The 27,946-nt window shown below is 37.8% G+C and overlaps 2 protein-coding genes across 4 annotated transcripts; both read left to right on the top strand.

Moving 5' to 3' along the window:
• The first annotated feature begins 6,457 nt into the window (after positions 1–6,457).
• On the top strand, positions 6,458–27,933 carry LOC126691733 (glutathione S-transferase L3-like). 2 transcript variants are annotated; one of them, XM_050386837.1, is made up of 10 exons: positions 6,458–6,608; positions 6,758–6,832; positions 7,305–7,365; positions 7,575–7,661; positions 7,750–7,848; positions 7,933–8,035; positions 8,121–8,200; positions 8,453–8,560; positions 8,825–8,905; positions 27,701–27,933. In XM_050386837.1, the coding sequence occupies exons 1-10, from the start codon at positions 6,598–6,600 to the stop codon at positions 27,710–27,712; spliced, it is 717 nt and encodes a 238-aa protein (XP_050242794.1). In that variant the 5' UTR covers positions 6,458–6,597; the 3' UTR covers positions 27,713–27,933. The 2 variants fall into 2 exon arrangements, with proteins under 2 accessions (XP_050242794.1, XP_050242793.1); XM_050386836.1 differs by lacking the exon at positions 27,701–27,933 and adding an exon at positions 9,021–9,253.
• LOC126691734 (glutathione S-transferase L3-like) lies at positions 6,468–27,933 on the top strand. 2 transcript variants are annotated; one of them, XM_050386838.1, is made up of 10 exons: positions 6,468–6,608; positions 25,069–25,143; positions 25,988–26,048; positions 26,255–26,341; positions 26,429–26,527; positions 26,614–26,716; positions 26,802–26,881; positions 27,133–27,240; positions 27,505–27,585; positions 27,701–27,933. In XM_050386838.1, the coding sequence occupies exons 1-10, from the start codon at positions 6,598–6,600 to the stop codon at positions 27,710–27,712; spliced, it is 717 nt and encodes a 238-aa protein (XP_050242795.1). In that variant the 5' UTR covers positions 6,468–6,597; the 3' UTR covers positions 27,713–27,933. The 2 variants fall into 2 exon arrangements, with proteins under 2 accessions (XP_050242795.1, XP_050242797.1); XM_050386840.1 differs by lacking the exon at positions 6,468–6,608 and adding an exon at positions 24,735–24,911.
• Positions 27,934–27,946: the final 13 nt, after the last annotated feature.

Genomic DNA, 27,946 nt, shown 5'->3' on the forward strand with positions numbered 1-27,946 from the left:
TTGTTTATATATTTTAACAAGTGTGAAAGCGCTGATCGGCATAATAATATAGCATTTCAATCAATAATAACTAAGGCTAAAGTAATCCTTGATAATAAAAAAAAAAAAAAAAAAAAAAAATGCCACGATAACTTTAAAGAGATTACTATTCAACATAACAATCTGACCAGCGAAGAATGAGACTTATCTTAAAGTTAGCAGTGATGGGTGTTGAATGCTCGATATGGTGTGAGAAGTATTTTTCCGAGGACATGTTACCCATCGGATGAATGGCCTCCGTAGGTTGACGATCATTAGGTTGCTCTGCCATCTCCATGACGCACAAGCTCTAACCCTTTCCATTATTTAAGCCGAAAAATTTCTTCATTAAGGCAATTGATTTCCCAAGAAGCCTGAGTCCGAGGACTTTGCAAAACCTGGGCTTTGTTCAGGACTTATGCGTTTTATCTTATGCACTTGACTTTTCTCTTAGGCTTGAGTCCGAGACTTGGGTCTTTACCGGTACTAGGTTTTCCCTTTTAGCTTGAGTCCGAGGACCATGCAAGCCTTAGGTTCTGTCCAAGACCAATGTCTGCATCAGTACTTGGTTTTCCCTTTTAGCTTGAGTCCGAGGACCATGCAAGCCTTAGGTTCTGTCCAAGACCAATGTCTGCATCAGTACTTGGTTTTCCCTTTTAGCTTGAGTCCGAGGACCATGCAAGCCTTAGGTGCCGAACAGGGTGTCCCTGGGCCTCCACGCAAAGCGGGCCTGGGCCGCGAATCCAATGGACCCGCAGATTGAAAGATATTTCTGCAGCCTCTGGCCATGCGGTATTTCACTGACGTCCCAAGGATCGAGGCGCGCCTTTACGAGGCCCCTCGAGTCTCTTAGTTGCAGTTGACGTTGGAAGTTGAGCCAAGACCACTTTGTCTGTAGTGCTCCTTGGGACGCCGCGTGAGTTGACTGACATCGTCTTGTCTTTTCAAATAAATAGGAGGGAGAAAAAGGTTGCTTTATATATACACCCCTTCTTTTAGCTTTCTCTTACATCACGCCTCCCATATCCGGAGTCCTCCTTTCTTGGCACAACATGTTGAAGGCGAGGGTTGGGAATAAAGAACTTCCTCCGCCGCGGAAGCGCCGTGTCTTCATGAGGCTTATAACAGCAAGGTATGGGCACAGGAAGCACAAGTTCAGGAGAGCACTCCATCTCCACCGAGAGGGAAAGGAATCTTCCCCTCTTTTAGTCAAAATCCGAAGCAGGTTCTGTCCATGCCAGAGTTTTGGTGCGGCAGAAGAAGGGTTTTCCTCCATCAGCGCCTCTGCTTTGCGGTGGGCGTATATTTAAAGAAAGCCTCACCACCTCCAACTCCCTACACCTTTTCTTCAACGGTGTCAGGTTCAAGTTGGGTCTCTTTGGCTGCCTGAGTTATGGGCAGGCAAAGATGCGGGGGAAGAATAAGGTCTCGGAGCTGTAGCCAACCTCTCCTCCGACATACCTCCTCGGCTTTCTACAGCTTTCTTGTATTTTTCTTTTTCTTGCTTATGTAGTAGGCTTCGACGTAGGCTGATTTCAGCTTTTCCTTGTACACTATACTATCTCTTCTTCATGATAAGAATGGAAATTTCTTTACTTGTTTTGAGCACTGTTTCTTTGACCACACTGTTTCTTGAATGGGTGTGCCCTCTGTGTACGTTTCTTCAAGAGTACTTAGGGCCGTATGACTTGAAGCATAATTCAACTAACTCCAATTTATCGATCATACCAGGCATTACATTGATGATTCATAATAAATGAAACTTAAGAAAACTAACCGAGATACCAGTTGGATATTCTGTGATAAGCGCGTGAATATCGTCCAAGGCTGATGATTTCTAAGCAATCCATCTGAGCCATCGACTGGGATATAGGGGGTTCCGGTGATGTCTTCATCTTTGTACTTGGTTTCCCCATAGGCTTGGGTCCGAGGACCATGCAAGGCCTTGGTTCTGTCCATTACTTTTAAGATGTCCTCTTTGTACTCGGTTTCCCCATAGGCTTGGGTCCGGGGACCATGCAAGGCCTTGGTTCTGTCCGTTACTTGTAAGAGTTCTTTTTGTACTTGGTTTCCCCATAGGCTTGGGTCCGAGGACCATGCAAGGCCTTGGTTCTGTCCATTACTTTTAAGATGTCCTCTTTGTACTCGGTTTCCCCATAGGCTTGGGTCCGGGGACCATGCAAGGCCTTGGTTCTGTCCGTTACTTGTAAGAGTTCTTTTTGTACTTGGTTTCCCCATAGGCTTGGGTCCGAGGACCATGCAAGGCCTTGGTTCTGTCCATTACTTTTAAGATGTCCTCTTTGTACTCGGTTTCCCCATAGGCTTGGGTCCGGGGACCATGCAAGGCCTTGGTTCTGTCCGTTACTTGTAAGAGTTCTTTTTGTACTTGGTTTCCCCATAGGCTTGGGTCCGAGGACCATGCAAGGTCTTGGTTCTGTCCATTACTTTTAAGATGTCCTCTTTGTACTCGGTTTCCCCATAGGCTTGGGTCCGGGGACCATGCAAGGCCTTGGTTCTGTCCGTTACTTGTAAGAGTTCTTTTTGTACTTGGTTTCCCCATAGGCTTGGGTTCGAGGACCATGCAAGGCCTTGGTTCTGTCCATTACTTTTAAGATGTCCTCTTTGTACTCGGTTTCCCCATAGGCTTGGGTCCGGGGACCATGCAAGGCCTTGGTTCTGTCCATTACTTTTAAGATGTCCTCTTTGTACTCGGTTTCCCCATAGGCTTGGGTCCGGGGACCATGCAAGGCCTTGGTTCTGTCCGTTACTTGTAAGAGTTCTTTTTGTACTTGGTTTCCCCATAAGCTTGGGTCCGAGGACCATGCAAGGCCTTGGTTCTGTCCATTACTTTTAAGATGTCCTCTTTGTACTCGGTTTCCCCATAGGCTTGGGTCCGGGGACCATGCAAGGCCTTGGTTCTGTCCGTTACTTGTAAGAGTTCTTTTTGTACTTGGTTTCCCCAAAGGCTTGGGTCCGAGGACCATGCAAGGCCTTAGTTCTGTCCATTACTTTTAAGATGTCCTCTTTGTACTCGGTTTCCCCATAGGCTTGGGTCCGGGGACCATGCAAGGCCTTGGTTCTGTCCGTTACTTGTAAGAGTTCTTTTTGTACTTGGTTTCCCCATAGGCTTGGGTCCGAGGACCATGCAAGGCCTTGGTTCTGTCCATTACTTTTAAGATGTCCTCTTTGTACTCGGTTTCCCCATAGGCTTGGGTCCGGGGACCATGCAAGGCCTTGGTTCTGTCCGTTACTTGTAAGAGTTCTTTTTGTACTTGGTTTCCCCATAGGCTTGGGTCCGAGGACCATGCAAGGCCTTGGTTCTGTCCATTACTTTTAAGATGTCCTCTTTGTACTCGGTTTCCCCATAGGCTTGGGTCCGGGGACCATGCAAGGCCTTGGTTCTGTCCGTTACTTGTAAGAGTTCTTTTTGTACTTGGTTTCCCCATAGGCTTGGGTCCGAGGACCATGCAAGGCCTTGGTTCTGTCCATTACTTTTAAGATGTCCTCTTTGTACTCGGTTTCCCCATAGGCTTGGGTCCGGGGACCATGCAAGGCCTTGGTTCTGTCCGTTACTTGTAAGAGTTCTTTTTGTACTTGGTTTCCCCATAGGCTTGGGTCCGAGGACCATGCAAGGCCTTGGTTCTGTCCATTACTTTTAAGATGTCCTCTTTGTACTCGGTTTCCCCATAGGCTTGGGTCCGGGGACCATGCAAGGCCTTGGTTCTGTCCATTACTTTTAAGATGTCCTCTTTGTACTCGGTTTCCCCATAGGCTTGGGTCCGGGGACCATGCAAGGCCTTGGTTCTGTCCGTTACTTGTAAGAGTTCTTTTTGTACTTGGTTTCCCCATAGGCTTGGGTCCGAGGACCATGCAAGGCCTTGGTTCTGTCCATTACTTTTAAGATGTCCTATTTGTACTCGGTTTCCCCATAGGCTTGGGTCCGGGGACCATGCAAGGCCTTGGTTTTGTCCGTTACTTGTAAGAGTTCTTTTTGTACTTGGTTTCCCCATAGGCTTGGGTCCGAGGACCATGCAAGGCCTTGGTTCTGTCCGTTACTTGTAAGATGTCCTCTTTGTACTCGGTTTCCCCATAGGCTTGGGTCCGGGGACCATGCAAGGCCTTGGTTCTGTCCGTTACTTGTAAGAGTTCTTTTTGTACTCTTTTCTCTGCACTGATTTATTTTTCGAAGGTCAGCCCCTAGGCCAGGGAGGGAGGAGTTGGCTCGAGGCCGCAAGCCCCTAGAGCTGTCCGCTACGTCGTCAGTGCAAGGCGTAGCCCCTAGACGAAGCTCACGGCGGAGCAACAGCTGCACGCCGCTGGAGATGAGAAAATCTCGTGGAACTCTGTTTACGAGAGGGCTGACTCATGTGCCACTCGTGCCAACGCGCAAGCCTTTCCCACAGACGGCGCCAATTGTAGGGACACAAAATCTTTAACGGCCCGACATCGACGTTGGGCTCGCATACGGAAAGTCCCTCACAATAATATTTGTAGAGAGTGGGCTTGAAAGGCCAGCGTTGGGGCACGGGGCGACATTTCGAGTCGGACTACAGGTGAACTGATATGAGATAGAGCTTTGGGCTGGATATTCAGGCCCATCAATCTTGTTTCTAGGAGGATTTGGCTCCTCGGATCATGTCCGAGGAGCGTTGGCGCTGTCCCCGGTTACCCGTCGAAGGGTTTTTACGTGGTGTCCGGCGTGTATTATCCAGACATTCTCTTTCTTCAAGCCTTTTTCCAGAAGCTCGATGGAGGCCTCTTTCTTGGTCACATAACATTCTCTTTTATACTCGCCTGCGTTCGTTGTCCTTCGTCCACGTGTAGGGTCGATCTTTCCGGGGCAGATATCTGTCCCATCAGTCTAATCCCTGAGTTGTGGGAGATGGTCCATAAAGCCTAAAAATCCGGATCTGTTTGGGGCGGTGTCATGTCAATGAAGGGTATTAAGGACTATTTCCGTGAGATATTTTCTGATCTTTCAAGTCTGCCTGCATCCCATTTTCGTTAATGGGGTTCTGGGCTTTCCGAGGACGGAGCGGTCCTCGGACGTGCCCTTGAACCACATCGGGCTCACTGTTTTTGGGCTTGGGCCCTGGCCTCCTTTAGTTTGGGGGCCTGTGGACTCCCTATAAGCGAGCAAGCCGGGCCCATAGACTCTTGGCCCCCACAGGTTACTTATTTAAATAATCTCTATATATTAAGAGGATTCAGAGAGTTAGTTATGGTTTCAAAAAATATAAAAAATACCCCTAGTCTAATTAGATAATCGTTATTCTTAAAAAATAAAAAAGGGGATTAAAATTGCAATTCATTTCTTTTTATTAAGAAGATTTAGAAAGTTAGTTATGACTTCAAAAAATATCAAAAAATATGCATAATCTAATTAGATAATCTTTATTCTTAAAAAAAAAAAAAAAATGAGATTAAAATTGCAATTCAACAAAATTCAAAAATAAAAAAATACCAGAGAAACTTTTTTCTTAAAAATTAGTACACTCTCTATTTAAATATATCTCACACACATTTGATAATTTATTTTTCCCTAAAAACTAGCACACACTAAATTCAACAGTTTACTCCATTTCAAATCTTAAATTTTAGGAGGTGTTTAGTACATGTGTTTGAAAACATGTGTGAAAATACGTGTGGGTGAAAAAGTGTGTAATGTTATTTAAAAACTGAAAACATATTTTTAAACAAATCTACGAAGCAGCCCCTTAGTTTCTTAAAATTTAGACTAGCAATAGACTAGCCTCTTCTATTTTTTTTTTAAGTTAATAATTTTTTGTTGATGTGAAACGGTAAGACTTATTAAAGGTAAAAAAGAAATGATTTTTTTTTTTTTAAACGTGAGTTTAGGTAGTTGAAGCATTTCAAATACTTGAATAGAGAGTGCTCATATTTTGTAAGCAATATATTAGTGCAAGTTAGATATGTATTTTTACTTGACTATCCTTTAGTTTTATCTGTGCTTAAATTTAGGAGTGTTGGAGTATTTTTGAACCAACAAAATGTTCAGTCCAAATAAGAGAAGTCCCTTAAATAATAATATAGATGCAAGTTAGACATATATTTTTACTTGATTATCCCTTAATTTTATATCTACTTAAACTTAGGAGGGTTGGAGGTATTTTTGAACTAAAAAAATGTTCAGTCCAAACGGAGAAACTCTCCCTATATAAATAAATTCAAATTAAAAAAAGTGTATCGCTCACGGAAATACGTGCGATGATACTAGTATACTGTACAGTTTTAGGCTTATAAACAGCGTACATAACAAAAAAGTATTAAAAAGTAATCAAATCAAATGGGTAAAGACCAAAGAGAAGAGTCGAATTTGAACCTTATCATGAACCTGCCCTCAATTCCAGCATCTATATGATTAACTCTGTCTTCGTTCCCACGTGGCAGTCACATTTGGAGTTCGTCACTGCTCGCGACTTCATAGAATCACGGTGAGAAAACACCTATAAATATGGTAGATCGGTGAACCATAAAGCACATTCAGCATCAGATTAGAAAGACTTTAAACTGAACCCTCAGAACTCTCCGAACAACAACAAAAAAAAAACATCATCAATGGCAGCTGCGTAAGTGTCTTGGAATTTGAAATCACTAACCATTTTCCATTTTCTCAACTGTTTTGTTGTTGTTGTTGCTGTTGTTCATTTGGGGTTCTCTGAATTTTGTGGTAAAGAGTAAGATTGTTTTTACTAGTGTTGTTATGTGGGTTGTGCAGGATCGTGAACGAGCATCTTCCCACACCTTTGGATGCCACTTCTGAACAACCTCCTCTCTTTGATGGAACCACAAGGTTCACTATTCTCTCCCTTTTTTGTTGTTGTTAATGTTAGTTAGAGAAATCCTTAGGAACTCTGAGCATGAAGAATGGTCCACTATGAATGTAGGACGGAAAAAATACTATTTATCTTGAGACTACCTAAGAATTTTTCTGTTTGTTATACACATCTTTGCACGAATCTGTACACAACCTTAGAAAATCTTGTTTTCAAACATTATTTCAGTCATACTTATGAAAAAGTGAAATCCTGATTTCAGGATTTATCAATTGAAATCATGATTTCAGCTGACGTGGTAAATGCAGTACCCATCAGTGCTTTTTTTTTTTTTTTTTTAAATATTTTATCTGTCGGATATTCACTATCTTTAGCGAGTTTGTTTTGTCCGATATCACTTTCTTTAGTTTTATTATGTCCTTTTGTTTAGGATTTTATTTTTATACCTCTACCTTGTATGCCAAAATGAACTTGGACCATTTTTTGAAGGTTGTACGTCTCTTATACATGCCCGTTTGCACAGCGTGTGTGGATCCTCAGGAACTACAAGGTTATTTTCATCACTTTTTGTCCTCTTTGTTCTCATTTCTTAATTAATTTGTTTATAGACTTCAACTTAGATGTTCAATTCTGATTTTCTAGCTTCTAATTTCAATTAAGAGACAGACCCTTTAGCCCTTCTGGGATCATCTGTCCTTTTCCTTTCTTGGGATTTTTTTTTTTACTTACTATTTAAGTTGATGAATATTTGAGTTGCAGGGATTACATGACAAGATTAAATTAGTTCCAATTGACCTTCAAAACAGGCCTGCTTGGTACAAAGAGAAAGTCTACCATGAAAACAAGGTGATACTTTTAAATGCCTATCTAATGCATACTTCATTGAGCTGCTTGAATATCTTGATTGATTATCAATTATTTTTTATATTATCAGGTACCCTCATTGGAACACAATGGAAAAATCATTGGGGAGAGCCTTGATTTGCTTAAATATGTAGACAGCAACTTTGAAGGACCTTCTCTTCACCCCAATGTAAGATTTGCATAATTCATTGTGCCCTTCATAAAAGCTCTCTACCTCTCTTGGAATTTGACTAAAGTTATGACATGACTGTAGGATCCTGCTAAAAAAGAGTTTGCTGAAGAACTGATAACCTACAGTGATACCTTCAACAAGATAGTGTTCACATCATTCAAAGGAGACACTGTCAAAGAAGCTGGTAAGACTTAAAACTTGCTGCCTCTTGAGTCTTTACACCATTTTTTATAGAAGCCAGACTCACTAAAACCTTAAACTTGCATCAGGCCCTGCTTTTGACCACCTAGAGAATGCTCTTCATAAATTTAATGATGGCCCTTTCTTCCTTGGCCATGAGCTCAGTTTGGTAAGTTGAATTCTCAACTTTGATTTTGATCTTTCGTTGGTGCTGTGTTGTGTGCCTTTTTTGTATATACTGACCTTGGTCCATTCTCTTTAAACATATTAAGGATTCAAATTTTATTTTAACTATGCTCTAGACAATGATTATGTATAGTTTATATATAAATATGGGAAGTGGAAACCAGTTATATGATTATTAAAGGATATTTTCTACAATTCCTCCTTTGATTTTTGAGTGAAACTATGTGATCTTCAGGTGGACATAGCTTACATCCCGTTTGTTGAAAAATTCCAAGCCTTCCTTTCAGGAGTGTGGAATTATGACATCACTGCAGGAAGGCCTAAACTTACTAAGTGGATCGAGGTAAATTAAAACACATATGATGTTTAGTGGCAATTGCGAGTTCTAGTAGACTATGAATTGGAACTTGTAAATTTATTATCTCCCCCATTTAGCTACTAGCTAATTCATTCTAGTCATTAATCTTTACGGTGGAGCATACATGCAAATGCTATATATTTTTATATTCTCTTGACTTTAAACATGGCTCTGAAGAAGGCATGAGTTCCTAATAAATCAGAATTCTTGGTTCTTGAATGGTAATTGTTCTTGTTAACCCTTGTACAGGAGGTGAATAAGATTGATGCTTATAAGCCAACAAAGGCGGATCCCAAAGTGATCGTTGAAATGTTCAGTGCCCGCTTTTTGGTACTAACCATTTAGTCATGGAATTATGAATTTGATTTCGTTGAAGCTTTTTTACTCTTACTTTCTGCAAGTGTGTTTTTTGCTAACCACTCTTTAATCTAATTTTCTTCCTCAGGCTAAGCACTGAACATACCAGCACAGTTCCATTGGACGTTAATTAGTGAAATTAGTGGCTGTCGTTTATTTTTTATTTTTCTTTTGTTGAAGAAGTAAGTGGCTTTCTGCCTTATTGTAATGTTTTTTAGTATATCATATCTTACGTGTGAACGTACTAGTTGAAGATATCGACAGCATCTGATCAGCATGTATGGATTGCTTGAATAAATATAAGTCATTCGGTTCAGAACAGTCCTTAAAAAAAATATTGTTTATGTTTAGGAAACATATATATATATATATATATATATCGTTTACGTCTACTATTTCATGCACATATATCTATAAGTGATACGAGAATGTTTACATTTTAACACATAAAAATGTATGTGAAAAAAGATATGTGAAATAGTAAATCTGTGAGAATCAAAACTCTCTTATTTAAATATATGCATTTGTGTTTGTGCTTACACCTTAAAGAAGGCTTATGCAGATCCCTAGCACAACTTATTACTTAATCAAATTCTTTAACTATGGTTTGAGTAGTTGATTAACCGATTTCATGGATAATATGAACACAACCATAAACCTGCAATCCCCCACAATAAATGCACACTAACAAGCAATATATTGACGAAAAGAAAAAACCCTTATAGATCATGTTCTAAAATTGAATCCACTATGAAAATAGTTGTGATAAAATACTACTTACAAGATCTCCCGAAGGAGTAAGATATTTGTATTTGAGCTCTCCGCTCTTGACATCTAGGTTATGTAAGTCAATTGCCAACATCAAATCCCAATCTCTTAGATATTTCAAGGCTACTTGAAGATTTGATGATTTGCCTCTATGTTTTCTAGCAACAATCAAATGCACTCATGAATTATCAAGGTGTTTGGATGGAATCTCCTCTTAATTGCAAGTCAATTTAGAGATTATTTTTCGCTCTTATACAAGTCATAAATAAGGGTTGGCTAAAAAAATAATTGGGGAAATCAAAATTGAAATTCCTAGGCAAACTCGCTCAACCAAGTTTCGGCCCTTTCGGGTGAATTTTAGGTGAATTGTTTTGTGTAACTAATTTTCAAATTTGACTGTTTTGCTCGAAATTTCTCCTGACACATTGTATCTCACTTAATTAAGATTCCTTTTGTAGCACTTGAAGTCTTTCTTTTGAACTCGAACCTCGATGATTTGATGAAATTATAATTGAAATGAAATTAAAATACATGAAAATTCACAATTACGATAGAAGCTTTTTGATACTAAATTTTTCCAACACTACAAATATTCTCACACACTCAATGAATGTAACTTCAAGTATATTACACCACATAATAATTTTTATTGAGTTAATATTTGAAAATCCCACCGTTGATATTCAACAGTACATTGCTAGAAAGTTGATCAAGAAGGTAATGTCAGCTCTTGTGCAATTCACAAGATACATCAAACCATTGATTTTATTAAAATATGGTACTTTAGAATTAGAACTAAAGAGTTTCTTTATTATCTTCTTGAGGACAAAAATGGTCACTTACATCAATTAATTGAACTACTATTGGAGTGTTGAAAGGATGGGTTTTCTTTACATAAAGGTGCTTTAAGACCTTGTGTGTGTGTTGACTCATGAATAAGAATTCCATTTATAAGATATATCTCACAACTTACATCATAGTATGCTCTCCAAAGAGCAATTCTATTCAAAATCTCAAAAAGTGTGTTGAGATGAAATCTCATTCTAACAAGTAAAAGTACAATAATAAATAAAAATAAAATAAATTTAAAAATTTGTACATAAATAAATAAGTTAATAACTTCATAAAAATAAAATAAAATAAGAGAACCATATTTGGTAAGAGATTCCTAAAGCTAAAAAAGCTGTGAAGTGTGAACCATATTTTTGCCCACATATAAGTCCATTTGCCTCAATTTTTTCTTTTCCATCTAAAAATTTGAAATACAATGCTTTATTTATTTATTTGAAATACAATGTTTTAAAGCTATCACTTTTTTAAAGGTATAATAATTTCTTTGAGGCCATAAAACTAATCTAAAATCATATATAAAATAAATCCCGTAAAAAGAATCACCCTGCAGTATAACTTACATAAACTGACAGGCAACCACAAAAGAATCACCCTGCAGTTTAGTAATGACTATTTAGATTTGTTCCATATAAATATTCTTTTACTATTGACAGCAAAAATAAATAAATAAAATCTTTTACTTATAAGGAGGAGGCTTTACTATCATTCAGCACAAAACACACAGATATAGAGGTGGTTTTTATTTTGGTAAGTCTTTTTTTTTGATACCATTAAGACAGAAAACAAAATTACATAAGAGTTACTGTTTACATCAGAAAGCATAGGTGCCCAAAACTGATGGATTGGCATCTTAGTAGCCTGATCAGCTAAATACCAAACATGACTAATAACTATGTTTGGAACAAAAAGCAGTTTACATAGAAGTCCATTCTGCTGGAGTGACAGTTTATCTGAAACCATAGTTTGTTCCTGCTAGTTTGGAGCTCGAACTAAGTTGGAAACTTGGACTAATCTACTGCTATTACATAAGACCAAAATACGTTGATACCCCATATCTCTGGCTTTCAATAATGCATCCATCAAGGCTTCCTGAGCAGCACACAAAGCAGTTTTTGCAGCACAACTAAAAGTACCCAAGAAGATGCAATTTCCTTGAACAGTCCTGGCTTCATAAGCATAGGCAGACCTGTTGTTTTGTTTTCTCTTTCTCCCTGCAATCTTGATGAGAACCTGCCAATTCCACCCAATACTTGTCTGGCCAGAACTGAGATGAACCCTCTGTTGGTTAAGTTGAATTGCATTTGTGAAGATATTTTGATACCTGCAAGAAAGATTTTGGGCTGTTAGAATGACTTCAATTGGGTTAGGTTGTATGCCCTCATGAACCACCCTATTCCTGTGATTCCACAAAGTCCACAAAGTAGTGAAGATACTTTGCAAGTACTGCATTGAAACCTCATCCAACCTCTTATGTTTGTTAAGTAAATTCCTAATCCATTTCTGAACAGAGATGTTCCTTAGTTCTGATGTTTGAATAGCCAATGCGGTACCATGCCACATAGCTCTAGCAAAGGAACAATACAAGAAAAGATGAGATGTGGATTCCTCATCTGAATTGCATAAAGGGCAGGTACTGGTGTTTGTAAATGCCTCTCTCTTTAAGGGTCAGGAAAGTAGGGAGACTGTTATGCATAAGCTTCCAAATAAAATTCCCAATCTTCAAAGGGAGTTTCACCTTCCAAATGAGATACCAAATATTTGCTGGGATGGAGGTAGAACTATGGTGGTTTGGAACAGATAGATGGGTATCATCCTGAAGCAACTTATAAGCATTTCTTACCTTAAAAACCCCTGAATTTGAATACTTCCAAAACAATTTATCCTTATAAATATAACAACACTGGCCATCAGTGATCTGGAAGCCTGTTTATAGATTTGACATTTTAATCTGCAGTTTAATTTCATTTCCACATCTTTATGGTAATTTTTTTTTGTTGATTTAGAGTTCCCTTATGAGCTACTTTTATACAACTGCTTGATGTATCAAAGATGCATTTCGATTGCATTTTGGAGTTGGTTATGGAGGAAAAAAATATGCATTTGTATCAGAAGATAATTACATGATCTAAAATTTATGTCAAATATTGATAACGGTCATTTTACTATATATTGCTGAAGGTGATTGCGTTCATATTAAATATAACTAGTTGACTGTATCTTCTTACACTGTAGGTTTGAGATCGCTTACACACTGATTTCTGAGGGTCTGTCAGACCTGGAGTATTGACAGGTAAAAAGCTGACTTGCTCTAACTAAATTTGCGCTTTTCAGCAGATCTTCTGTTGTCTACTTTCTCTATCACTATGAGGTCATCATGCTCTTTTCAAATATTCACCAACTTGTTATGATGCAATATGAACTGAGTGTTTGAGCCATTTGACATAATTAAAACTTAAAGAGTCTGTTGTATGCTTATTTCATGGTTCTTTATTGGCACTGCTGTTGTTTCCCCCATTTCCCTCTGTTGCTAAGGTTTCTGCTTCTTGCAAACTGGTGGAACTGGTGCACCATGAATCTTGTAGGAAAATAGAACTATCAGTTTTAATATTTGTCTCTGTTATCTGAGAACATAGGATTGATTCTCTTGAAGTGTGTAGTCATTGCTTCGTGAGGTAGCTATACAACAAAGAAACGCGGGTGAGGCAACTATGCTACCAGTCCCTGAGTGGTTGAGTCTAACTAGGATTTGCTTGCATATTGCTTACCAAAAAAGGATATGATTTGCCTGTACTAGCTGTTATTAAGACCAACATTTTCATTTTTATTGTGCTAGATTTGGTTTTAAATTCCATGCTTAATGAATTCTTACTTTTTTCACTATCTACTTGAAAATTTTGTAGCGTGTATAGTTTTTAATTGACATATTCAAATTTAGACAAACAAAAACCCACATTTCTTCCTTTGCTTTCTATCAGCCGGCAATTGGCATCGTACTGGGCTTTATTGGATGTAAGATGATCTTGGATTTTTTTGGTGAGCATTTATTAATTTTATCACATTGTTCTACGTGTACTCTTTTATAATTTCTATTCCAAAATTAAACATTTCTTCTCAACTCTTTCTACAAGATTCCATGTCTCACTGAAGCATCTCTTGGTGTTGTAGCTACTTGTCTTGGTGGTGGGGTGGTGAAGAAGTCTGACTAGCTAAAGAAGCAATTGATGAAGTAGCAATGTAGCATGTGAAAAATCTGTATTATATTTATTTATTTATTTTAGTGCCACCAAGAAATTACATTGTTGCCTTCTCTTCTTCAGTTTCAATTATTAGAGTAATGGTAAACAATGCTTTGATGGACCTCTAACCCAGGAGGAGGAAGAATTGACTGTAAGACAATGCTTTGATGATAACCATACGTGGAGGCCTTCAAGCATCTCCTTTGAACTTCCAGCAAGTGTGTTAAACACCATTAAGGCCACACCTTTCTCTTTTGTAAACCAAGAATGTGATAGTCTCATGTGGGCTTACTCTAATAATGGATTATTCTCTATCCAAGCTGCATATCTTCTTGCAAGGGGTTTAAACCCCCTGAACCCGGATACTTTGTCCTTTAAATGGGTTTGGAAGTCTCAAACTTTGCCAAAGATCCAATTCCTTATCTGGCTGTGTCTTCATGATAGTCTTCCTACAGCACAAGTGTTGGGTTCAAGAGGTTTAAGCATTGATCCTTTGTGTAAAATGTGTTACAAGCATAATGAATCTATTGATCACTTATTCAGGAGCTGTGAAGTTGCTTATCAGTTCTGGTCACAGCTGCAAGTGCCCCATTGCACCAAGAATTCATTCACCCTGCCCTTTAAAACTTGGCTGGAATTCAATTGTAATGATGGTATGAATGCCTTTGTGAAAGGAATTCCTTGGAAGGTGCTGTTTCCTATGGGTTTGTGGCATTTGTGGACCCACAGAAATAATTTCCTCTTTAGAACTGGTGTTGTGGATTCTCAATTTTGGAGGAAATGTATCCAAGCCGGTACTGAATTTTTTGCCATTGGTTTTGCTTCTAAGATCAAACAACAAAAATCCATTGTTCCTGTGGGTTGGGAGAAGCCACCGAGTGGTTGGTTGAAACTTAACACCGATGGTTCAGCAATGAGGAATCCAGATAGAGCCGGTGGAGGGGGTTTAATTAGAGATCACGATGGGGCTTGGCTGAAGGGGTTTGCTAGAGGCCTTGGGTTCACTAATAGTGCCTTGGCTGAGCTTTGGGCACTTAGAGACGGGCTGCTGCTAGCCAAGGAAATGGGCATTCAGCAACTTATAATAGAACTTGATGCTTTAAGCATTGTTATTCTAATGAACAATGAAACTGAAAACCTCTTAATTAATGGAGCCTCTCTTATCTGATTGCAGGAGCCTCTTGAAGGAAATTCCAAACAAGCGTGTGATCCATGCATTCCGGGAAGCAAACCAATGCGCTGATGCATTGGCTAAAATAGGAGCGCAATCTTTGTATAGTTTTGTTACTTTTTGTAGCCCACCGTCTGTGGTGGAAGATATATTAGCTTTTGATAAGGCTAATTTACGTTGTAATAGACTTGTGAATTCCTAAGTTAATGATTAAGCTTGTTTTACTGAAAAAAAAAAAAATTAATAATGTGTTGGTGGTGAAAAATTAAGAAGCAAATTTTAATTTCTGGTTTAATAATATGGAGATCTAAGCGCTACCACCATACTATACTACTTGAAAGAAGTTTTGACATGCTTCTAGATAGGGTGGCTGATTGCCGAATATTAGGGCGAAAAATAGAATGGAGTTTTTTGGTTTTTTTTTTTTTTTTGGGGGGGGGGGGGGGGGGGGGGGTGTGGGTGGGGGAGTTTGGGAAGGAGTTGGCCATATTTGTAAGTTTGAGTTATAGGGGAAAGTATCTACCGCTTTCGTTTTATACAACAGCTCTCTCATTAACATGTTCTAAAAGTGTCATCAATAACAACTGACTTTCTATAACTCAAAAAATTTTCATATGAGCCTGTCCTATACAACATTTCTCTCACTGACATGTGAGTCCCATGTCTGTTGTGATCGATGACACTTTAGGCCTATCAAAGAAATCAAATCCAAAAAGATAAAGTTCGGATAATAAATGGTACAAACAAAAATTATTAATCTAGTCATAGTAAAACTATACACCAATACAAGTTCATTCATGATGTTCTTAGATTTAAAATGGCAATCATGAGTGTGATGGAGGGAGAGAGTTTGATCAGTTGTTCATAGCCAATTTTTTTTTTTTTTTTTTTTTGGGGCCAAGTATTCTTCTCAATAAGAGCTCATTGCCTTTCTTGAGAAGGGCTTTATTTATAACTAGTCGCTAACCTGTGCGATGCACGGGAAAACTATTAGAAAATAATAAAGCATGCATATATTAAAAGACAATTTAAGTTCATGTGTGCTTGCAAGGGATACATACATAAATAGTTCTTACGGTAGAAATAAAAGCCTTATCTTTGAGATAAAGAACTGATGTAAACAAACTAACCTTACATAAAACAAATTTAAAAAAAAAAAAAAAAAAACATAAAACTGATGTCACGGGAAATTCAGCCACATAGTAGTAATATATAAATCTCTTAAAACTTAAACCTAAACCTAAACCTAAACGTAAGGATTAAATATATAAACAAACTAACCTTACAAAAGCTAAACTTTATAAGCTAAAATTTATACCGTGAGTTGTAGATCTTGAATGCTATACCGTGCGTTTAGGGCTTCCTACATCTGGAGAGAGAGAGAGTTTGCAGAAATCAAAGAAAATCTCTCTATAGCTTAAGAAACACAATATACTAAAATCAAAGAGATAAAATTTTCAGAGGACAAAATATTATAGATAATTTAAAAGAATTTTGGTTTAATTCTTGAACACCGCAACTCCATAAAATTCATACTAATAATAATATTTTATGATAGTGCAGTTAGAATTTTGGTTTAATTCTTGAACACTGAATTGGAAATTGATTATATGAGTATTCAATGGTGAACAAAGTACTATGTATTAATTAATATATAAACAAAACTAACCTTACAAAAGCTGAACTTTATAAGCTAAAATCTATACCGTGAGTTGTAGATCTTGAATGCTATACCGTGCGTTTACGGCTTCCTACATCTGGAGAGAGAGAGAGAGTTTGCAGAAACCAAAGAAAATCTCTCTATAGCTTAAGAAACACAATATACTAAAATCAAAGAGATAAAATTTTCAGAGGACAAAATATTATAGATAATTTAAAAGAATTTTGGTTTAATTCTTGAACACCGCAACTCCATAAAATTCATACTAATAATAATATTTTATGATAGCGCAGTTAGAATTTTGGTTTAATTCTTAAACACTGAATTGGAAATTGATTATATGAGTATTCAATGGTGAACAAAGTACTATGTATTAATTAATATATAAACAAAACTAACCTTACAAAAGCTGAACTTTATAAGCTAAAATCTATACTGTGCATTGTAGATCTTGAATGCTTTAGGGCTTCCTACGTTTGGAGAGAGAGAGTTTGCAGAAACCGTGGCTTTATATTTCTTAACTTGAGAGAGGGGTAAGGTTGCAAGGGTTTTGTAGATCTTGAATGATTTAGGGTTTCCTGCGTCTGGAGAAAGAGAAAGTTTGCAGAAACCGTGACTTTATATTTCTTAACTTGAGAGAGGGGTAAGGTTGCTAGGGTTTTGAGGAGTTATAATTTTTATTTATTTTTTATTTTTTAAATATTGTGCTGACGTGGAAAATTGTGGTTCCAGCAAAGGTTTCGGTTTTATATATATATATATATATAGATAAATGAAGTGAAGTGAGGGAAGAGAATGGAAAAATGTGGAAGAAGATTTTCTATTATTGCTTAAAAAAAAAATTTGTGTATCTAATATTGCTTTGAATAATTAGAAAAAAAAAAAAAAAATCCTCAACAAAGACAACTAACACATAATTTTTATTTTTACTGGTCAAGTTCGTCACTGCTCGCGACATCACATCAAGCGGTCAAGGTGGAAAATATTCTTATGTGACTAATTGATTATTAGTCATCAGGTAGCCCCATTGCACATAGACGCCATAGTGCATTACATCAAACTAGTTTAATGTAATTCACCATGGCGTCTATGTGCATTGGGATTTGGGGCTACTCTTTCTTCTGACAAAAGAGAAAGATACATCATCAAAAAAATTAATAGAAGAAAATAAAGGTTTTTGCATTTGCTAAAGTTGTGAAATTTATGGTAAAAGTTTTTTTTTGGTAGCATTATTTTTTACTGAAAACAAATAAAAGTACAATTATAATATGAAAATTGAAGTTGTGAAAAGTTGCACATAAACAAATAACATAAACTCCATTTAAAATAAAATAAAAAAAAAGATTATAATGCAATGGGTAGACTATAAATGACCAGAGTAAAGCAAAATATTAAAAATTAAAAATTAATTATTTAATTTTATTTCGAACATAAGTCAAGTTTAAGCTCATCAAAAACTATAGTACATTTTCAAGTTTATATTATATTAAATTCAAGTATCAAATTTATAAAAACAATTGAATGGCACGTGATGGTTGGTCATGTCTAAATCCCAAATTATTGGGCACACATATTTTGTTGCTAAGGAATGAAAATTTTAATATATATATATACGCACACAATTTAATTATCAAATCTCGTTCTCAAAAAAAAAAAAAATTATCAAATCTAAAAAAAAAAAAATAAATTGAAATGACACGTCATGATATAAGCTCGTTTGAACCTTTACTTAATCTAAAAAAAACCTTAAACCTCTCAATTTTTTAGTTCCTTTAATGGTTCGAATTTCAAAACCATGGTAAATATAAAAGTGACATTTTAAATTATAACAAATATATACGAAGAAGATGAAAAGAAAATCAAATCTTTGAACATTCTTGTAAATATTTATTTATTTTAAATAATAATAATTGAAAGGAGAAGCAATTTATAGGAAAAAAAAAAATTCTAAATTGCTTTGGAGTTATTTCCCTCAAACTCATTATATTATTGATTGAAGAAATCATTCATATGCAAATTTCCAAACATGATTTTAAAAAGAAGAAGAAGATAGGTTATTTATAAATAATCTCTATATATTTAGAGAATTTAGAAAGTTAGTTATGGTTTCAAAAATATCAAAAATACATTGAATTTAATTAGATAATCTTTATTCTTAAACAAAAAATGGGATTAAAATTGCAATTCAACAATTCAAAAACAAAAAAGCTATCAGAGAAACTTTTTTCTTGAAAATTAGTACTTTCTATTTAAATATATCTCATGCACGTTTGATACATTTTTTTCTTCTAAAAACTAGCACACACTAAATTCAGCAGTTTACTCTATTTCAAATCTTAAATTTTAGTTTCTTAAAATTTAGATTGGCAATAGACTAGCCTCACTAACAATAGACTAGCCTCTTCTAATTTTTTTAAAGGTTAACAATTTATTGTTGATGTGAAATGGTTAAGACTTATTAAAAGTAAAAAAGAAAAGTGAGTTTTTTTTTTTTTTTGGTTGAAAATACTAAGTATTTGTAACACACAAATACACAAGGAGAGAGGGGAAAAGGTTTTTTAAAGAAACTTACAATGGTGTATATCCAAAAGGGCCTAACTCTTAGATACACAGCACAGACTTTAAACCTCTCTAATACACACTCATTTTCCAATGTGAGATTAACTCACTATTTTTTCTTTTGAGAATACTAAGTATTTGTAACACACACATAAGGGAACAGAGGAGAATGTTTTTCAAAGAAACTTACAATGGTTAAAATACCTGAATAGAAAGTATTCCTATTTTGTTGGTAATGTTTTAGTACAAGTTAACCATGTATTTTTCCCTAACCATCATTTAGTTTTGTCTCTACTTAAACTTAAGAGTGTTGGAGATATTTTTAAACCAACAAAATATTCGGTCCAAACAGTTTTAGTTTTGTCTTTACTTAAACTTAAGAGTGTTGGAGGTATTTTTGAACCAACAAAATGTTCCGTTCAAATAAGAGAAACATCTAAAATAGTAGTTGTGGGGACACAACTCTTAAACGGCCCAACAACGACGTTGAGCTCGCGCGTGAAAGATCCCCCACAATAATATTTGTAGAGAGTGGGCTTGAAATGCTAGCGTTGGGTTACGGGACGTTAGTACAGGCCGGACCTTAGATAAACCTAGACTAGAAGAGGCTTTAGTTCGGATATCCAAGCCCAATAACTTTATGAATTGAGGGAATGGACTCCTCGGATCATGTCCGAGGAGCACTAGTGTTTTTCTCTGGTTACCCGTCGATGGGTTTTCCATGGTGGAGAGCATATATTATCTGGGCATTCTCATTCCTGGAGTTTTTTCCAGGAAGTGAGATGGGGTCATTTTTCCAATTAGTTTACCTTTCCTTTTATACTAGCCTACGTTTGTTGTCCCTCGTCCACGTGTAGGGTCAGTTTTTCCAGGACTGATATTTGTCCCGTCAATCCCATCCCAGCATTGTTGGGCATGGTTAATAAAGCCTAAGAATTCGGTTCTGTTAGGTGCAATGTCATATCAATGAGGGGTATTAAGGACAATTTCCCCGAGATATTTTCTGATCTTTTAAGTTTACTTGTATGCCACTTTCATCAATGAGATTTTGGGTCTGCCGAGGACTAAGCTGTCCTCGGCCGTATCTTCGGGCCCCTTTGGGCTTAATATTTTTGGGCTTGGGCCCTGGCCTCCTTCAGTTTGGGGTCTGTGGACTCCCCATAAGCGAGCGGACCGAACCCACAAACTATTAGGCCCCACATTAGCCCCTCAAAACTCTGCTGTCCAACGTCTTGGTTGGAAAGGTGGGTTTTGATAATACCCAGCCTTTACTGCGGTTCATTTAATTCAGCCCTTGACCAACGTTGGCGACTCTTCACCTCCCCGAGGAATGCGCCGGTCTTCAAGATGTTTCCCTCAATTTACGCGTGATGCGTTTATGCCGTTTGGTTATCCGAAACACGCCTTTAATGTCTTCCTTTTTCGAGACCTCCCAGATCTAACGGTTACTGACAGCGTGAGGAACGAAACAGATGTACACTTATATGCAGATTTCCTTGGGGATTAGAACGTGTTACGTACCCTTGTCTTCCTCCCCTATATAAAGAGAGAAGACAAAAGGTGATTCTCTCATATTCAAACCCCTCAGGCTCTTCCCCAAGTTCACTTCTTTCCTTTGGTTATACCCTATCCAATAATATGTCCATCATAGCAGCCAGCCATGAATAAGCCCTTCCTTCCCCAGAAACGCCATGTCCTAACAAAACTTGAGATGGCTCGGTCGGGGCAAGGGTGGCGGAGACTCAAGATTTGCCTCCCCATTCTTTTAGCCAAAATCCGAAGCAGGGACTCGTCACATCTCACTTCCGGTGTAACTGAGTCGAAAACCTCCCTTGTCATCTCCATCCGTTCTCTCATGAGCATACCTAATACGGCTCCAGTGTGCTAAGAGTTAGGATTGAGGCAGGGACTAAACGCCCTTGCTTCTTCCTCTCTTTGTTCACTGGCGCCATCCTTTGATTCCCTTTCTCCCTCTTTTGCTCCTTTCTATTTTCTTCATCTCTTCCCTCTTCTTCTCCTCCTTCTTGCTCATGTCCTCCATCTTCTTTTCCCTTTGCTCTCCTCAGCGACAAGAGCTTGCTGAAGTGCTTCCATGTGTTCCAATTCTTCTTCCTTCTCCTTCTCCTTTTCTATATAAGGCTCTTCTTCTGATATGAGCAGTACTGAGGCAGAGATTTTAGAGAGACTTTGAAGGCGAGTTTAAAGGACACCTGACGGTTTACTTATCTGTATTACGGATGTTATTACTGCTTCGGCAGTTCATTTTTGTATAGGCTTGCTTAAGCCTTTCCTTGTACGTTGTAATAATTTTTCATATTAATAAAAGTTACTGTTATTCTATTTCGCATGTTCTGTTTATATGTTTTAATAAATTTGCAAACTCTGCCCGGCACAGTAGTATAGCATTTGAACCAATGACAACTAAGGCCGAGATACTCGCTAATAAAAAGACGTCATAATAACTTTAACAAAATTATTATTCGACATAACAATCCGACCAGTGAAGAACGATACTTACCTTAAAATTAGTCGAGATGGGGACTAAGTGTTCGATAAGGTGTAAGAAGTAGTTATCCGGGGACATGTCACCCTCCCAATGAACAATTTCCTTAGGCTAACGATCATCAGTTCGTTTCGCCATCTTCTTAACACACTGGCCTTAACTTTTTCCCGCACTTGAGCCGAGAAACTTCTCCATCCGAGCAGTTGATTTCCCAAAAGGCCTGAGTCCGAGGACTTCGCAAAGCCTGGGTTTTATTTAAAACTTATGCTTTTTCTTTTATGTACTTGGCCTCCCCATAGACTTGAGTCCGAGGACCATGCAAGCCCTAGGTTATGTCCGAGACTTTTATGTCCTTGGTTTCCCCATAGGCTTAAGTCTGAGGATCATACAAGTCCCAGGTTCTGTCTAAGACTTTTATGTCCTTGGTTTCCCCATAGGCTTGAGTCCGAGGATCATGCAAGTCCTAGGTTCTATCCAAAACTTGTAAGATTTCTTTTTCGTACTTGGTTTCCCCATAGGCTTGGGTCCGAGGACCATGCAAGGCCTTGGTTCTGTCCAAAACTTTTTTGTACTTGGTTTCCCCATAGGCTTGAGTCCGAGGACCATGCAAGGCCTTGGTTCTGTCCAAAACTTTAGTATTTTTCTTTTGTGTACTTGGTTTCCCCATAGGCTTGAGTCCGAAGACCATGCAAGGCCTTGGTTCTGTCCAAAACTTTTTTGTACTTGGTTTCCCCATAGGCTTGGGTCCGAGGACCATGCAAGGCCTTGGTTCTGTCCAAAACTTGTAAGATTTCTTGTTTGTACTTGGTTTCCCCATAGGCTTGGGTCCGAGGACCATACAAGGCCTTGGTTCTGTCCAAAACTTTTTTGTACTTGGTTTCCCTATAGGCTTGAGTCCGAGGACCATGCAAGGCCTTGGTTCTGTCCAAAACTTTTTTGTACTTGGTTTCCCCATAGGCTTGAGTCCGAGGACCATGCAAGGCCTTGGTTCTGTCCAAAACTTTAGTGTTTTTCTTTTGTGTACTTGGTTTCCCCATAGGCTTGAGTCCGAAGACCATGCAAGGCCTTGGTTCTGTCCAAAACTTTTTTGTACTTGGTTTCCCTATAGGCTTGAGTCCGAGGACCATGCAAGGCCTTGGTTCTGTCCAAAACTTGTAAGATTTCTTTTTCGTACTTGGTTTCCCCATAGGCTTGGGTCCGAGGACCATACAAGGCCTTGGATCTGTCCAAAACTTGTAAGATTTCTTGTTTGTACTTGGTTTCCCCATAGGCTTGGGTTCGAGGACCATACAAGGCCTTGGTTCTGTCCAAAACTTTTTTGTACTTGGTTTCCCCATAGGCTTGAGTCCGAGGACCATGCAAGGCCTTGGTTCTGTCCAAAACTTTTTTGTACTTGGTTTCCCCATAGGCTTGAGTCCGAGGACCATGCAAGGCCTTGGTTCTGTTCAAAACTTGTAAGATTTCTTTTTCGTACTTGGTTTCCCCATAGGCTTGGGTCCGAGGACCATACAAGGCCTTGGTTCTGTCCAAAACTTGTAAGATTTCTTTTTTTTTTTTTTTTTTTTTTTTTTTGGTACTTGGTTTCCCCATAGGCTTGGGTCCGAGGACCATACAAGGCCTTGGTTCTGTCCAAAACTTTTTTGTACTTGGTTTCCCCATAGGCTTGAGTCCGAGGACCATGCAAGGCCTTGGTTCTGTCCAAAACTTGTAAGATTTCTTTTTCGTACTTGGTTTCCCCATAGGCTTGGGTCCGAGGACCATACAAAGCCTTGGTTCTGTCCAAAACTTGTAAGATTTCTTTTTTGTAATTTTTTTTTATACTCATTTATTTTTCGAAGGTTAACCTCTAGGGCAGGGAGGGGGGAGTTGGCTTGAGGCCGGAAGCCCCTAGAGCCACCCTCGCCGTTAGCAGTGCAAGGCGTAGCCCCTAGCAGAAGCTTATGTCAGAGCCGCAACTGCACGTCGCCGGAGATGGGAAAAACTCGCGAATCTTCGCTTGCTAGGGAGTTGATTCATGCGCCACCTGTGCCAACGCGCAAGCCTTCCCACAGACGGCGCCAATTGTGGGGACACAACTCTTAAACGGCCCAACAACGACGTTGAGCTCGCGTGTGAAAGATCCCCCACAATAATATTTGTAGAGAGTGGGCTTGAAAGGTTAGCGTTGGGTTACGGGACGTTAGTACAGGCCGGACCTTAGATAAACCTAGACTAGAAGAGGCTTTAGTCCGGATATCCAAGCCCAATAACTTTATGAATTGAGGGAATGGACTCCTCGGATCATGTCCGAGGAGCACTAGTGTTTTTCTCCGGTTACCCATCGATGGGTTTTCTATGGTGGAGAGCATATATTATCCGGGCATTCTCATTCCTGGAGTTTTTTCCAGGAAGTGAGATGGGGTCATTTTTCCAATTAGTTTACCTTTCCTTTTATACTAGCCTACGTTTGTTGTCCCTCGTCCACGTGTAGGGTCAGTTTTTCCAGGACTGATATTTGTCCCGTCAATCCCATCCCAGCATTGTTGGGCATGGTTAATAAAGTTTAAGAATCTGGTTCTGTTAGGTGCAATGTCATATCAATGAGGGGTATTAAGGACAATTTCCCCAAGATATTTTCTGATCTTTTAAGTTTACTTGTATGCCACTTTCATCAATGAGATTTTGGGTCTGCCGAGGACTAAGCTGTCCTCGGCCGTATCTTCGGGCCCCTTTGGGCTTAATATTTTTGGGCTTGGGCCCTGACCTCTTTCAGTTTGGGGTCTGTGGACTCCCCATAAGCGAGCGGACCGAACCCACAAACTATTGGGCCCCACAGTAGTATAGACAGATTTAAATTAAAAAAAGAGTCTCGGATTATGTGGGATGAGACCAGTATACAATATAGTTTTAGTCTTATAAACAGCGTACAGAAAAAAGTCAAACCATTAAGAAGTAATCAAATCGAATGGGTAAAGACCAAAGAGAAGAGTCAAATTTGAACCTTATCATGAACCTGCCCAAAATTCCAGCATCTATATGATTAACTCTGTCTTCGTTCCCACGTGGCAATCACATTTGGAGTTCGTCATTGCTCGCGACTTCATAGAATCACGGTGAGAAAACTCCTATAAATATGGTAGATCGGGGAACCATAAATCACATTCAGCATCAGATTAGAAAGACTATAAACTAAAACCTCAGAACTCTCCGAACAACAACAACAAAAAAAAAACATCATCAATGGTAGCTGCGTAAGTGTCTTGGACTTTAAAATCACCAAGAATTTTCCATTTTCTCTACTGTTTTGTTGTTGTTGTTGACTTCTTGTTGTTGTTCATTTGAGGTTCTCTGAATTTTGTGGTAAAGGGTAAGATTGTTTTTACTTATGTTGTTATGTGGGTTGTGCAGGATCGTGAACGAGCATCTTCCCACACCTTTGGATGCCACTTCTGAACAACCTCCTCTCTTTGATGGAACTACAAGGTTCACTCTTCTCTCCCTTTTTTTGTTGTTATTAACGTTTGTTTGAGTAATTCTTAAGTATTCTCGCGGCCCAAATAACAGTGCTCCCTTCTTTTATGTTTGGGTTTACTCATTAAATTTATAGTAGGGATATACTATGAATACGAGAGAAGTGTAACATTTATCTATATTTCAGAAGTAACTAAAAATTTTCTTGTTTATTTTCAAAATTTATTTCAGTCATAATTATGAAAAAGTGAAATCGTGATTTCACAATTTAACAATTAAATCATGATTTCAGTTGATGTAGTACATATAGTACACACCAATGCTTTTTTTTTTTTTTTTTTTTAAAGATTTTATTTGTCGGATATTCACTATCTTTACTATCTTCAGTGTTTTTGTTTTTGTCCGATATCACTTTTTTTTTTTTTTTTTTTTTTTTTTTTTTTTTTTTTTTTTTTAAAGATAGAATTTCTACTTTAGGCTAATCTAAGTGTATATGTGCGCTGGAGACTTGAACCTTGGCCCTTGTCCCCCACACTCCACAAGTATTTATATTGGTGGAGTGACCACCGTACCAAGGATGCACGGTAGTACTTTCTTTAATTTTATTATGTCCTTTGTTTAGGATTTTATTTTGGATAATGTGTGTCCTTAGCAAATTTATCTTTAGAAAAGTTTTATTAGGACTTTTTCAATTCTCAATAAACTTTTTTCAAAATTAGTTTATTATTGTGTGTTTGATAAACTTTTTTCAAAATTAGTTTATTATTGTGTGTCTTTAGGGTACACATTAATAAAATCTTTTTATTTTTATGCCTTCACCTTGTATGCCAAATTGAACTTGGACCATTTTTTGAAGGTTGTACGTCTCTTATACATGCCCGTTTGCACAGCGTGTGTGGATCCTCAGGAACTACAAGGTTATTTTCATCACTTTTTGTCCTCTTTGTTCTCATTTCTTAATTAATTTGTTTATAGACTTCAACTTAGATGTTCAATTCTGATTTTCTAGCTTCTAATTTCAATTAAAAGACAGACCCTTTAGCCCTTCTGGGATCATCTGTCCTTTTCCTTTCTTGGGATTTTTTCTTTTTACTTACTAAGTTGATGAATATTTGAGTTGCAGGGATTACATGACAAGATTAAATTAGTTCCAATTGACCTTCAAAACAGGCCTGCTTGGTACAAAGAGAAAGTCTACCATGAAAACAAGGTGATACTTTTAAATGCCTATCTATTGCATACTTCATTGAGCTGCTTGAATTTCTTGATTGATTATCAATTTTTTTAATATTATCAGGTACCCTCATTGGAACACAATGGCAAAGTCATTGGGGAGAGCCTTGATTTGATTAAATATGTAGACAGCAACTTTGAAGGACCTTCTCTTCAACCCAATGTAAGATTTGCATAATTCATTGTGCCCTTCATAAAATCTCTGTACCTCTCTTGGAATTTGACTCTAAAGTTATGACATGACTGTAGGATCCTGCTAAAAAAGAGTTTGCTGAAGAACTGATAACCTACAGTGATACCTTCAACAAGATAGTGTACACATCATTCAAAGGAGACACTGTCAAAGAAGCTGGTAAGACTTAAAACTTGCTGCCTCTTGAGTCTTTACACCATTTTTTATAGAAGCCAGGCTCACTAAAACCTTAAACTTGCATCAGGCCCTGCTTTTGACCACCTAGAGAATGCTCTTCATAAATTTAATGATGGGCCTTTCTTCCTTGGCCATGAGCTCAGTTTGGTAAGTTGAATTCTCAACTATGACTTTGATCTTTCGTTGGTGGTGTGTTGTGTGCCTTTTGTGTATATATTGACCTTGGTACATTCTCTTTAAACATATTAAAGATTCAAATTTTATTTTACCTATGCTCTAGACAATGATTATATATAGTTATATATAAATATGGGAAGTGGAAACCAGTTATATGATTATTAAACGATATTTTCAACAATTCCTCCTTTGATTTATGAGTGAAACTTTGTGATCATCAGGTGGACATAGCTTACATCCCGTTTGTTGAAAAATTCCAAGCCTTCCTTTCAGGAGTGTGGAATTATGACATCACTGCAGGAAGGCCTAAACTTACTAAGTGGATCGAGGTAAATTAAAACACATATGATGTTTAGTGGCAATTGCGAGTTCTAGTAGTCTAAGATTTGCAACTTGTAAATTTATTATCTCCCCGATTTAGCTACTAGCTAATTCATTTTAGTCATTAATCTTTACGGTGGAGCATACATGCAAATGCTATATATTTTTATATTCTCTTGACTTTAAACATGGCTCTGAAGGAGGCATGAGTTCCTAATGTATCAGAGTTCTTGGTTCTTGAATGGTAATTGTTCTTGTTAACCCTTGTACAGGAGGTGAACAAGATTGATGCTTATAAGCCAACAAAGACGGATCCCAAAGTGATTGTTGAATTATTCAGTGCCCGCTTTTTGGTACTAACCATTTAGTCATGGAATTATGAATTTGATTTCGTTGAAGCTTTTTTACTCATACTTTCTGCAAGTGTGTTTTTTGCTAACCACTCTTTAATCTAATTTTCTTCCTCAGGCTAAGCACTGAACATACCAGCACAGTTCCATTGGACGTTAATTAGTGAAATAAGTGGCTGTCTTTTATTTTTTATTTTTCTTTTGTTGAAGAAATAAGTGGCTTTCTGCCTTATTGTAATGTTTCTTAGTATATCATGTCTTACGTGTGTACGTACTAGTTGAAGATATAGACAGCGTCTGATCAGCATGTATGGATTGGTTAAATAAATATAAGTCATTCGGTTCAGAACAGTTCTTAAAAAAA

This window comes from Quercus robur, chromosome 7 (genome assembly GCF_932294415.1).
Source record: "Quercus robur chromosome 7, dhQueRobu3.1, whole genome shotgun sequence".
NCBI lineage: Eukaryota > Viridiplantae > Streptophyta > Magnoliopsida > Fagales > Fagaceae > Quercus > Quercus robur.

Coding starts and splice junctions, on each gene's coding strand:
- LOC126691733 (XM_050386837.1), top strand. Junction 7,662..7,749: donor AAGTCTACCATGAAAACAAG/GTGATACTTTTA, acceptor TTATATTATCAG/GTACCCTCATTGGAACACAA. Junction 8,036..8,120: donor AGACACTGTCAAAGAAGCTG/GTAAGACTTAAA, acceptor AACTTGCATCAG/GCCCTGCTTTTGACCACCTA.
- LOC126691734 (XM_050386838.1), top strand. Junction 26,342..26,428: donor AAGTCTACCATGAAAACAAG/GTGATACTTTTA, acceptor TAATATTATCAG/GTACCCTCATTGGAACACAA. Junction 27,241..27,504: donor AACTTACTAAGTGGATCGAG/GTAAATTAAAAC, acceptor ACCCTTGTACAG/GAGGTGAACAAGATTGATGC.